The sequence below is a fragment of the Juglans microcarpa x Juglans regia genome, chromosome 2S (assembly GCF_004785595.1).
Source record: "Juglans microcarpa x Juglans regia isolate MS1-56 chromosome 2S, Jm3101_v1.0, whole genome shotgun sequence".
NCBI classification, from domain to species: Eukaryota; Viridiplantae; Streptophyta; class Magnoliopsida; order Fagales; family Juglandaceae; genus Juglans; species Juglans microcarpa x Juglans regia.
In genome coordinates this window covers 29407010-29420203 of record NC_054597.1, presented here as the reverse complement: position 1 = coordinate 29420203, position 13194 = coordinate 29407010, and the positions used below count along the sequence as shown (strand labels likewise).

The 13194-nt window shown below is 34.2% G+C and overlaps 1 protein-coding gene and 1 long non-coding RNA gene across 2 annotated transcripts; both read left to right on the top strand.

The window, feature by feature from the left end:
- Positions 1-1861: 1861 nt before the first annotated feature.
- Positions 1862-5182, top strand: LOC121251584 (indole-3-pyruvate monooxygenase YUCCA2-like). The gene is made up of 4 exons (XM_041150865.1): positions 1862-2951; positions 3787-4035; positions 4200-4322; positions 4427-5182. The coding sequence occupies exons 1-4, from the start codon at positions 2268-2270 to the stop codon at positions 4589-4591; spliced, it is 1221 nt and encodes a 406-aa protein (XP_041006799.1). The 5' UTR covers positions 1862-2267; the 3' UTR covers positions 4592-5182.
- A 4603-nt stretch (positions 5183-9785) lies between these two features.
- Positions 9786-13068, top strand: LOC121251585. The gene is made up of 3 exons (XR_005938062.1): positions 9786-9799; positions 12643-12772; positions 12969-13068. It is a non-coding gene; the product is annotated as an uncharacterized LOC121251585 (long non-coding RNA).
- Positions 13069-13194: the final 126 nt, after the last annotated feature.

The window sequence follows — 13194 nt, the reverse complement described above, 5'->3', positions numbered from 1 at the left end:
CCTCATTATTAGTTTCTTCGATCCCCAAAGTAATCTGAAAGGCACTCTTGACATCCCATGATGGTTTCGAATGACACCACCACCCCCACAAGTACCGGTACTATATGCACACTTCTAGCTTGCAACTGGCTTTTCTTGTGAAAGAAGAATGGATATCATCACCTTAATCAAGCAGCATATCAATTAGTTACTAAAATAACAAATGAATGTGTTTAACACTTTTATTAGTGCGTGTGCACGTGGATGGATGACTGGTCGCACAAGTGAGAAGTTAGGGACCACAATTATCAATATATATATTATAAAAGTAAATGCCCGGAAAACAGAAATGATATGTTACATTACTATCAAAATATCATGTACTCCTTTTTTTAATATTTTTAATTTGCACTATAAATTATATTATATTGTCCAACTTATAGTCATACCGAGGAGAGATTATGACATAATCAAATTAAGAAATTAAAGACATGTCAATAGAAACGTTAAAAAAAAAATAAATAAATAAAAGTGACTACGAAATCATCAAATAAAATAATCTAAATGAATTTATCTATTTTAAGTGAAATTGAGTGACAGATGAATATAATTAAGTAAAACAAGTTAAGTAATAAATGTGTTAGGCTGATCGATAAGCCACTTAGAGATCATAAGATTTTGGGACACGATCGATAATGTCAAATTGGCCTCATCTTATTATTCAAACATCTGGTTCTAGGGTTTATCTTTGATCTCGTAAGAGACTCTCTGTCAGAATATTATATAGTTTGGGGCCTGTAAACCTAGCTGTAAATCACCCCAAACATTTTCAAGACATCCATATATATAACATACTTAGAACAAAATTGGTTGACCATGATCTGCATTTCATCCCCAACGCCCACTGCTTTTGATTGAGCAGTGCCATCAATGGGTGACTGGAGTAGCAACATGTCGTCGCAACAAGTACGTTCTCTCTCTCTCTCTCTCTCTCTCTCTCTATGATTTGTGCCTGTGGTGTCAAGTATATGTGTACATAGGAGGATGCTATTGGTTGGTTTGATGATTAAGTTTATAAGGTTTGATCGAGGATGTGCATGGATCATGAATTCGAGTAATTATAGGCACGATGCTAAGAAAATAAGACTCGTGTCTATTATATCTCTCTCTACTTACTCATTCTCGATCGTTTGGATGTTGAAATATGATAAAAAATTTATGAATAGTAATAAAATGATTTGTTTTATGATATTTTATAGAATTTTAAAAAATGAGAAAAAAATTTGAATAAAATTATTCAGATTATTCGAATGATTAATTATTTATTTTTTATAAAGTTATAATATTGTTATAATATAATTTTTGTTTTAGAATTCGAAAAAGTTGAATTCTTTTTTTTTTTTTGTGTGTTTGTTTGAAAATTTTAAAAATTTGTAATGATTAGAAAATAATTAAAATTTAAAATTTAAAATTGAAAGATATTTATATTTAAATAATATTTAGATATTGTAAGAGATAAAATGGATGAGTACTATTATGGGTCCCGAATTTGGGATCCAAAAAATATCCCAAATAGTATAATTTTTTTTTCATGTATTTTTTTTATTATTATAAATATTTTTTTAAAAAAATAAAAAATTTATAATATCATTAAAAAATATTTTCTTAATCATTCGATAAAAATAAAATAAAATTCCATTCGGATTTTTTGGGTCCCGAATTCGGGACACCAAGGATTTCTCTGTAAAGAACTCTAATCTTTGGTCCACCCCTCCCTTCTTTGTCCTTTTCTGCACAGAAAAGTAACAAAAAAGAAAACCTAACCATAAGCCACCGATATATATACCCCCAAGCCCACTATACTACTGCCACGATGAAATAGCCTCTTTTGTTCTCTCATTCCAGCTCTCTAAGCAAATTAAAGCTCTTCCTCTTCTTGCTCCGCAGCTGATCTGGCTCTCCATTTTCTGCTCCACCAGACAAAGCCGAAAGACCAAGCCCACATTTCCTAAAAGTGTCTGAAACCCTCCTGATGATCCGTATTTCCAGAAATCCAGGACTTCCCAATATGTTATGTCCAAAATCTCACCTAATACTCACTCAAAGAGAGCGCCAGAGTTCCCGAGCTCTATTCTATTAGTTGAGTCTCTGTCATAATCACGTATCGATATCATCCTCCGTTATCTTCTTTTGCATGAACGTCGACCCATGGCACTCTGAAGCCAAGTGATCAGTTTAAATCTTATTGCAACTCTTTTCCTTTGGCTTTTCTCACCAGCTAGCTGTTTATGGAGTACTTGAAAGAATTGGGAGGCAAGCGAATCCATGACCATCTCGACCAAAAGACGGCGAAACCAAGGTGTAAGTGGGTGCCAGGGCCTGTCATAGTTGGGGCTGGCCCTTCAGGTTTAGCTGTAGCAGCTTGTCTCAAACAAAGAGGTATTCCAAGCTTAATCCTCGAAAGAGCTGCTTGCCTAGCTTCCTTATGGCAGCAAAAGACCTATGACCGTCTCCGTCTTCACCTTCCAAAGCAATTCTGTGAGCTCCCCTTCATGCCATTCCCCAAGAGTTTCCCTACGTACCCAACTAAACAACAGTTTGTGGCATATTTAGAGGCCTACGCAGATCGTTTTGAGATAAAACCTGTATTCAACGAAACAGTGGTGAGTGCAAAGTTTGATCAGGTTCGAGCGTTCTGGAGGGTTCAGACAAAGAGCTTGAAAAATGAAGAAGCAGAGTACGCGAGCAAATGGCTGATAGTTGCAACTGGAGAGAATGCAGAGAATGTTGTGCCACAAATTGAGGGAATGAATGAATTTTGTGGAACTATGATCCACACAAGTGCGTACAAGAGCGGGGATATGTTTAGTGGAAAGAGTGTTTTGGTGGTTGGCTGCGGGAACTCAGGCATGGAGGTCTGCTTCGATCTCTGCAACTATAATGCCCGCCCTTCCCTAGTGGTTAGAGATTCGGTGAGCATATTTAAATTCTTATCAAACTAAACTCAGACTATTATATTTGATAAACAGGCAGCTGATCAGTTTATCATGAGCAAGTTGTTCTTGTTTCACAGCATCAAAATTAGCTGAAAGGAAACCATTAAATTAAGAAGTTTGAAGTCTTCCGACACAAAAAATATTACATTTCAAACCTCTGTTAAACAGCAATATATAGCTTTGTGAAGTTTATTCAAACATTTCCAGAAGCGGTTCTTCTCATTGCTTTATAAGTATGGGCGGAAATGATACTTTAATATTGATTTATGGCAGTTAATAATTTCCTGTTTTTCTTTGTGCTCGACTATTTTTACCTGTTTGGTGTTGACTTAATGGACTGTTATTTTTCTATTCTGGCGAGGGTTTTACTCAAAAGAAAACGGAAGTCCGTAAACAGTAAAATCCATGAAAAAAAAAAAAAAAAAAGAGAACAGAAAAATCGAGAGTCTGTCCATAAAGAACTTTTCATCAGGAGAAAATGTCATCATTTTCTAACTTTCTTGCTACTGGTTGGCATGCGCAACAATGGCCAGCAGAACAAAATCTTATGTCATATAGCCTAATACTGTACCTTTTTTATATAAAATTGTCACTACAAAATTAATAAAAAAAAAAAAAAAAACTACTCCGAAGTTAGTGTCAGTTTTGCAGATTTTTAGGTATGGAAAAATGCATGGAAGTCATGTCCTAGAAGAGGCACAAATGAACACGAGCTTTCGGGACTGATCATCAGAGGTCCCATGCAACATCTTTAGCCCTTTAATTTCCATTATTTTAACCACAAGATCTTTTTCCTAAAATTATGTTGCAGGTGCATGTCTTGCCCCAGGAGATGCTGGGAAGATCAACTTTTGGATTGTCCATGTGGCTGCTCAAGTGGCTCCCCATGCCCCTCGTGGATCAATTCTTACTTCTGATGTCACGCATGATGCTTGGGGACACCGCTCAATTTGGTCTAAATCGCCCAAAGCTTGGTCCTCTTGAGCTCAAGAACAAGTCTGGCAAGACGCCCGTGTTAGATGTTGGAACACTCGCCAAGATCAAGACAGGGAACATCAAGGTTCATTGAGCGCGCGTGTGTGTGTGTGTTTAACTCTTAGTCCTTAAATATAAATCAGGCATTTTTTACAACTATGAAATACGTTGTGTCTTGTAGCATGATCAAACATGTCACCTTGATAACTAGAAACCTAGCTAACTTTCACCCCCACATCGTGGATATAGGTATACAAAGCAATAAAGCGACTAACGCACCATGCTGTGGAGTTCGTTGATGGGAAAGTACAAAAGTTCGATGCTATCATTTTGGCCACGGGATACAAAAGTAATGTCCCATCTTGGTTAAAGGTAGGAGCATGTGCTTATATAATTTATGTATATACAATCTCAAGGATGTGTTCATTCACGAGGGTAAAGGAAATTGTAAGAAGTTGAAATTTTGTTGTCATCAGGAGAGCGACATGTTCTCCGAGAAAGATGGATTGCCTCGGGAACCATTCCCGAAAGGATGGAATGGCGGATGCGGGCTGTACGCCGCGGGATTCACCAAACGTGGCCTGCTAGGCACGTCTGCCGATGCCCGGAAGATTGCAGAAGATATAGACTCTAGAGCATAGCTGGAAAGCTGAGGCCACACACATGATCCAATTATATGGCTTCCATTTGCTCGTGCACTATACTACCACGACAATATTTATGAGCTGATAAAAATGACTACAGATCGATGCAATCAACCGTGTATAATCTTCTTCCATGGAGCCATGAACAAGATGATTGTCCCATGAAATTATTAAGGTGCCCCATTTGTTTAGATCAGGAAAGCATGCATGCAGGGAAAGAACAGCTAGAAAAAAGTACTAGCATCGATAAGGATAAAAACATTCAAATTGCGTGCACTCGATCGACCTAGCTAGCTAGCTAGGTAAACATATAGGGTAAGAAGTTTGGAAGATTGAAGTGCTGAGAGAAATTTTCATTTCTTGTGCCATCTGTGTTAATATCACTGCTGGGGATGTGATTAGAAACATTAAAAATTTAGAGAGGTTGGAATTAAGAACCAAAAGAGTAATTTAGGATATTTTACCCTTATATATGTGTGTGTTTTTACTGGCCGTGGCATGGTAGCAGTACTGGTGATCGTACGTGCATGTAGTATTATTGTAATCACTGTACATTGCGACATTAATAACGATGTTTTTCCATGAGTTTGACTTTGTATTATTGTCTCCATCTCTCCGAGGTATTATGATTGATCATCCTTAATTATAGTGACTCTCAGGAGTAGAGTACTCCCAGATATACATATAATACAAGCTAGGCCTGGAGTAGCTAACTAGGGACCATTACATATATCTTATCAAATTGAAGAGACATTCAAAAACTTAGGTTAGGTTAGGTTTAGATAGTGAATTGAGATAAGATAAGTTGAAATAAATTTTAAAAGTTGAATAAAATAATATTGTTATAATATTATTTTAAGATTTGAAAAAGTTAAATTATTTATTATATTTTATATTAAAATTTGTAAAAGTTATTATGATGATACTGATGAGATGGGTTGAGAGAACAAAACTTGGCCTGATTGGCATTGAGTCTATAGCTAGCCAGGTTTGACCATTAATATGAGCGCTCTAGAGACCATTACATGATCATGTCTTAGACTGTGGAAAACCAAAAGAAGGCATTCAAAATTAAGTAATTTATAAAAAACGTGATTAAGATCAGAAAGTTCCTTTAGATGCCTTGTAAAAGGTCCCATGCATGAATTAACTAGATGAACTGGCCCTAGCTCTCTCTCTCTCTCTCTCTCTCTATACATATATATATATATATATATATCTTTATTTGTAGACTAGCTTTTCGATATGATATACATCAATATAATCTTTATTCTTATTGTACTATATATATATATATATATATATATATATATATATATATATATCAGCATTAATATATAACTCGGAGACCACCTTTTTTGTTTTTTGGAATTCATACACGCTTAAGCTTTCCAACCACAATTTCAACCCCCTCAAAACTTGATGGGGTCTCATGTATTTATGATGAAGACTTTGCCAATGAAGATCAAAGCTCGATCTATATATATATATATATATATATATATATATATATATATATACCGATTAGAGAAAAGAGATGAATGATGAAAATGGGGCTGGGGAATCACAAGTGTTTTTAAGCACATGATGATCAGCAATTTAATATACAGGCCGTACTTTGCACAAAGAGCTAGCCAGCTCGAATTAATAATTAAAAAAAAAAAGAGAATTAAGGACATTTGGTATATGATTAATAATTATTAATGGTACTGATCATCATCATCATCTCTTACGAAAGCAATAGATCCAATTAATTACAATTAATTTATAACCAAATCGGTTGTTTAATAAATAAATAAATATTGGCGCGCGCACACATTTTTTTTCTTTCTTTTCTTTATTGAAAAATATTACATCTATATAATATCGAAGCATTGTATACGTGGCGTGCGGCCATTTTTTTTTTTAAATTGTAGTATTGAAATTAAATAATATTTAGAAATATAATAATTTATACATTATTGCTTGCAAATGAACATTGAATATAATTACCACATGGAAGGAATTAATATATAGTTAATAGTTTTTTAATGTTTTTTATTTTTGGTTTCTCAGCTCCTAGTGATTTTATTTTGGTAGGATTTATCCCGACCGAATGGAGTTTGATGAGCAATACAAAAAAATGGAATGTTTGGCCTCATATATATATATATATATATATATTATATATATATATATATATACAGACAATAAACGGAAGGTTGATATCACTATCACCGTCAAGAAATTTCTACTTGCAAAAATCCCACTTAGGACCAGCAAATGGTGCCCTACTAATAATTGCCTGGCCCATCCAGATCCCATGCATCATTCCACTTTAACGGCCTCTTAATTCCTTTTGCTGCCGACTGATCTAATTTCCTCTTTTTTTTCTTCTTCTTCTTTTTTTTTTTTTCAAAAAATAATTACTTGGCACTTTTTTAATTAATTACTATGATCATGATCTGCTCTTTAAAATATTAAAACTGATAACATATTGACATTTTAAATGATCAAAATATATATAATTACATGCACTCAATTATATATAATTAAGATTATATACCACGTATCCGAATTTTCAAACTAGTGCTCGATCCTTCCCTTTCTTTTATATATATCTTTCTCTTAAAAAGAAAAGTTTCATTGGAAAACATGAATACGCTCTCTATTGGGTTGGTGCATGTTTCTCATTCTCCCACTAACGTTCCTTTAATCATCAAAAGTTGAAACAATTCTCAAGAAAAACGCCCAGCAATTAAGATCAATGGGGCTGAATGTCTCTGCCATTTTATCCTGTTAATGTTTGTTAATACCACTCGTTTTTAAAAAAGAAAAAATTATTTAAGGAAGTAATCAAGAAGCTCTTTAGTTTATTTTTTAGTGGACAGAAGTTTCAAACTTCATATCTCTATTTTAGAGGTCGGGAATTATGTCAATCAGTCACATACTTTGGCACAAGCTCTATAGCTAGTAGTTGTTGATCTACAACTTTTTCCAACCAAAATAATCTTTTGGGATGAAAATCTTGGTTCGAGAAAAAGAAAACATTAATATTTACGTCAATGTTGTGACATTTTCTTTTTGAGTTTTGGGATCGATACTCTTGCAATATTTCTACATCGATCGATCTCATGTAGCTGTACATGATCAATCGAAAGGCAGATCGATGGATGATCGATCAACATGACGTCTCAACTACTTTGAGACTTTGGGAGGGCTATGTACAAAGACAGCGTAGTATGGTCCAGAAAGCACGTGATACGGAAAGGCGGCATTACATGTCGCCACCCCGGCGTAGCTTTCCCCACAGTATTGTACGTACACATGCTGCTTCACATGCTAATGGGTTTTACTCTGGACCAATCCCTTTGATATTATTTATTAGATTTTACTGCATTAATGGTTCGTGGTCCTTTAAAACTTATTGTGGTAACTGTACCTGTTAATTGCATGCTCATGATAGACCAATAATCATTTTCTTCTACTACAGTTTCTTTCAGGACCATCTGCCTGATCTGCTTGCTTGATCAAGATATATAAAAGTGCACTGCATATATATATAAATATATATATATATATATATATATATATATCTAACAGCTAAGGTGGCTTTGGTTTAGATTTTGATATTCCAATGATTGCATTTAAAGTTCAGGAATGTTATTATCTGTTGGACAATTGTATGTTTTTTGCCTTATATATATTCATATAATTGTGAAAAGATATTCAGGAAAAGGAACCCACAACCACAAGTGGCTAGGACTGTTCAATGAACTCATGTACGCGCAATTATCGATCACTGCATTCATTTCATATCAAGAATATTAAATTTTGTTTTAATATTGGAAATATCTACCAAAACATGCATGCATGCAACCGATCCTTTAAGTCACATGCTTTAATTACCAAGTGATCTTTTAATTTGGAAACTAATTAATCCATGCATGCTGCATGTATGCTTGCTGCGGACCTGATAAATTAACCATGAGATGTTTAATTGTTTATTGTAGAAGAATTCCCTAGATAGTAACTAATTAATTAGCTAGATCATCGAGAAGGCCGCGCGCCGGTATGAAATTAAATTAAGGTGGTAAAATGAATCGGAATCAGAGTGCACTATTTATTACGTACGTAGTTGAAAAGGGCAAGTCATGCAGGCGCGAGGGGAGAGTGCATGACAAGAACACGACGAGTCGTCGTCAGAAGCATTATATATAAATATATATATATATATATATATATATATATATATATATAATTAGGTAGCTAGGGGATGGTCGATGATGGAGGACGGTGAGAGAGCATTGGATCGGATGATGCTGATGATGATCAGAGTCGTGAGTCATGAGGCGGGAAAGGAATGTTTGAGATCGATGGACGCAGCAGTACAACAACTACTACAAATACTAGATGACTTTGGCTTTTCTTTCGAATGAATATATTAAAGAAAAGCGTGAAGGCTAGGGACCACATGATGATGATGCACCACTTCATGAATCTGCAATGTGTTGTCTTCTTCAATCATTAGACCATCCCAGCTTACTCAATCCAGTACATGTTATGGGATTCCTGGCTACCTACTGCATGCATGCCCGCTGATCGATTGAACTCATCATGCAATTGATCGGACGTTACGTACGCTTTCCTTCAGTACTGTTCGATGATATTTTATTTATTTATTTTAATTTTATCTGTCTTTGGGGAGCTAGCTAGCTAGCGTTTGCATTCACAATATATACGGATCATAGATCGATAGGGCCGGCTAGCTAGGCACATTGGACGATCATCCCTTCAAGAAATCTGAGCGACGAAAACTAGCTTTATTGGATTAATAATTTCGGGATTTCCTTTCTTCATTATTGGAGGAAAAAAGGTTATAGATAGATTAATTAACATTAATCAAGACAACCAATTTCTCACACACACACACATATAGGCTATCAGATTCTAAATAGCTTCAAACCCCATGATAATTCTTATCATTTCAAAGAAACCATGCATGAAGTAAAGTATACTTTTCCTTCATTCAAAAGTCTTCTGAAGTTATCTCTTTTTCCCGGTGGTTGGTGAGGTAGATCATATATGTGTAAATGCAAGATTTTGGTTAGTATGAGGTGACTACATAGATAAAGATTATTTGATACTTTGTAAGTTGGATGAATGTAAATCACTTTGATTTTATCTATAAACATTTTGAAGTGTATTTAGAAATTATTAGATAATGTTTTAGATAAGTCAAGAATGTGACTTTTAAGGTGAGAGATAATCTCTTGGGAGTATCTATGAAAAATTCATATATATGAGTTATTGAAGTAAGTATTTTTACTCACACATTCATATGAATTTTGATATTGATGAACTTATGAGGTGTGAACAACCATTATGATTGTTGCAAATAAGAGAGTGTATTTTATTTTTGGCTATGTGAGTGATACTATGTTTGGAATTGTGAGGCACTCAAGCATGTACATTGACTCAATTTTTAAAAAAAAAATAAAAGAAAAAAAAAAGAGGAAAAAGAATTTTCGAAAATAGTTTTTTTTTTTTTGGTCAATCTAATCTTTTTTTTTTTTTTGTATATATTTTTTTTTAAATTTTCGTTGGGTTATCTGGTCTATGTCAATTTTTATCTATTTTACCTTCTTGTGCATAAGCCTAAAACTGGTGGTTGCTTATTTGGGAGTGAGTCTCTGTTTTAATGGCTGAAGTCCTAGTGGAACACTAAGATATGTACTCATGCACGGCATGAGAAGTCACTTAGTCACTTAAGTAATATAGCATGTGATAGACCCACACGGCCCAGACCCCTCCAAACCCCCTGATACTCTCTCTCACCCACACACACGACACCCTCAGTACTCTTCGTGTGCACTAGCCGAACCCCCTCTTCTCAATCCTATCATATTCGAGTTTTTCGAGGCTTAGTAATCGCACAAACTTCCTCGCCTATATGGTAAGTACCACATACTCTTCCTTTATCTTATCTAGGGCTTAGTTATGCATTGATTTTGAGATTTTCTCGTGGTGTGATTGTGAGGTGCCAGTGTGGTATATTGGGTTTCGGATTGGATTTTGTTTATAGTTGAGTTGTCTATATTTGCTCTAATTGTGGGTATATCCTGATTTCATGTATTAAAGATGGCTTTTGTGTGGGTTATGATATTGTTCATCTCGGTTTTCAAGTAGTGCCCGCCAGGTATTTGGTTTTTTGTCTCAACCAAGTTATCTTAATCATTTGCTCATTGTTTGACATGCATTCATACTCATAGATTAGGTTTGTCAAAATGCATAGTTGAGTTAAGATCAAAGGGAGTTTTTGCAGTGTCAAATCAATATATTTCTTAGTGTCCTCATCTCGGCACACATAGGCTTGCATATAGGTGACGAGCTACAAAGTGAGATTCAGGAAAAAGCACAGTGAGATAAGTAATTTGATCACAAATTAGGATCATCACAGTTTAGTTTATATAGATTATTATTTGCGCCAGTTCTTTGACAGACATTTTTATGTACCACTCATGTAAACATGTCATCCAATATAGTATACGATCATGTCATTCCGCATCATGTTCAGGTTTAGAAATTATAATTATGTATGTATTATGTCATACATCTCATGTGCATAAGACATATAAGCTATCTTAAATTCAAGTGCGAGATAAGATCAGATCAGTTAATCAGATGGTCATGTAGATGCATGGTACCAATGCAATTCAGATCACGGTGGATGTGCAAGCTATAGACTCAAGCGTGGTCTACCATAGTATGCCAGAATACTATCAGCGGCTCCCCCCGCTACTGCGGGACATGGGGCCGGTGCACAACCTCGCACACTGGGCTAAGTGTGTTGGCCTATTAGATTAGTCAGTTAAGTCAGATCAGTTAATTAATTCAGATAAATCAATCATGCATAATATAAACATCAGTATGAACACTCATGAATTTAAGATCTCAGCATGAAATTTTTTATAAAATTCTTATGTTTATTATGTTTACGTTGTGATGGATTTCTTGCTAAGTTTTCGACTCATTTTAGTTTACTTCATGTTTTTAAACCACCCAGGTGAGGATGATAAACACGAGCAGGCAGGCAAGGATTAGAAGGAGCGGTTGATTTAATTTCAGACCTTCTAGAATAAAATTTCTTCTGTGACATAAATTTATTCAGTTTATTCATTTAAGTTTTTGGAAGAAATTTTATTAGACAAATATTTTATAAAATAAATTCTAATTTCATGTTATTAATTATGATATCTCTTGCCAGATTTATTTTATGAAAAGCACGTACCACTCCTAGCCTACAGGAATGGGTGTTACAATTTGATATTAGAGCCATTCGAGAGATTCTGTAGATTTAAAAAAAAAAAAAAAGTATTTCATTAATTCTAGAATAAGGTCACTAGGATGCTCCTGGCCCACTCGAGAGTTATTGAGATATTTTTATTATGGTATGACATTTTATAGCTCTTACTAGTTAGCACTATTGTAGTTATTATTTATGCCAGTATCGAAATATTAGTTAATAGTTACTTTAGATTATGACACATGACTCTAGGAATTTCATGTAGCATGGATATCTAGAATTTTATGAAAATGATGTGTACTAGAGTTACGTGTCAATTTGATTATGACAGTGTAATTGATTGAAGGAATGTGAAGTTGGGAAACTTTTACTTTTAAGATTGATAGTGTATCTGCTTCATGAGAATGGACAAAGATGACTTATATTTGATGGAGTCTTATTTGAGGAAATTAGGGATGTCGTTAATAGATTTTCGAGTTATGGCATAGATTTTCATATGGTGTTTGGTATTTCGTAATGTCTGATGGAAGGTATATTATAGGTGATATGATTTTCTCGCCTAGCATGAATAGTGGACAAAAGATTTTAGTAAAAATCTCATGTGTCGCGGAGTTAGGTAACAAAAGAGTTATAGAAAGAAATTGTGAAGTTAATATATTTTTGAGGTACAAGAATTTAAGGTTTATGAGTAGAAGATTATTTACATACACGCATGCCTTAGACGTGCACATTAAAGTTTTAATGATTAGCTCGACATTATTAGAGAATGTCACGAGATGTCGAGGTGATCTGGAAATTTAATTGGTGTTGCTATGCTTATAATTGAGGTACTTATAATTGGAGATGTAGGCCTATAACCATAGGCACATGATCATTGTGGTATTTCATTTTTTGTAGGCTGCGTTTAGATGTTGAACTGAGTTGAGTTAAGTTGAGATGATAAAATATTGTTAAAATATTATTTTTTAATATTATTATTATTTTAGAATTTGAAAAAGTTAAATTGTTTATTATATTTTGTGTTGGGATTTGAAAAAATTGTAATGATGAGTTGAGATGAGTTGAGATGATTTTAAATTCCAAACGAAGTTAAAATTGAGATATTTTATAGACTCCGAACTTTGGAGAATTTTAAATTGCTATTTATTTGAGGTTATTATTATATGAGGAGATTTATTTATCATTTTATATGGAAATTTTATTTATTATTTTATGTGAAGACAATTACTCACTATTATTTGGAGAAAGATAATGGTTTGGGTGATATTATTAATAGGTTTTTTTATCAATCTTGTTGTCGAGGTATACACTTTAG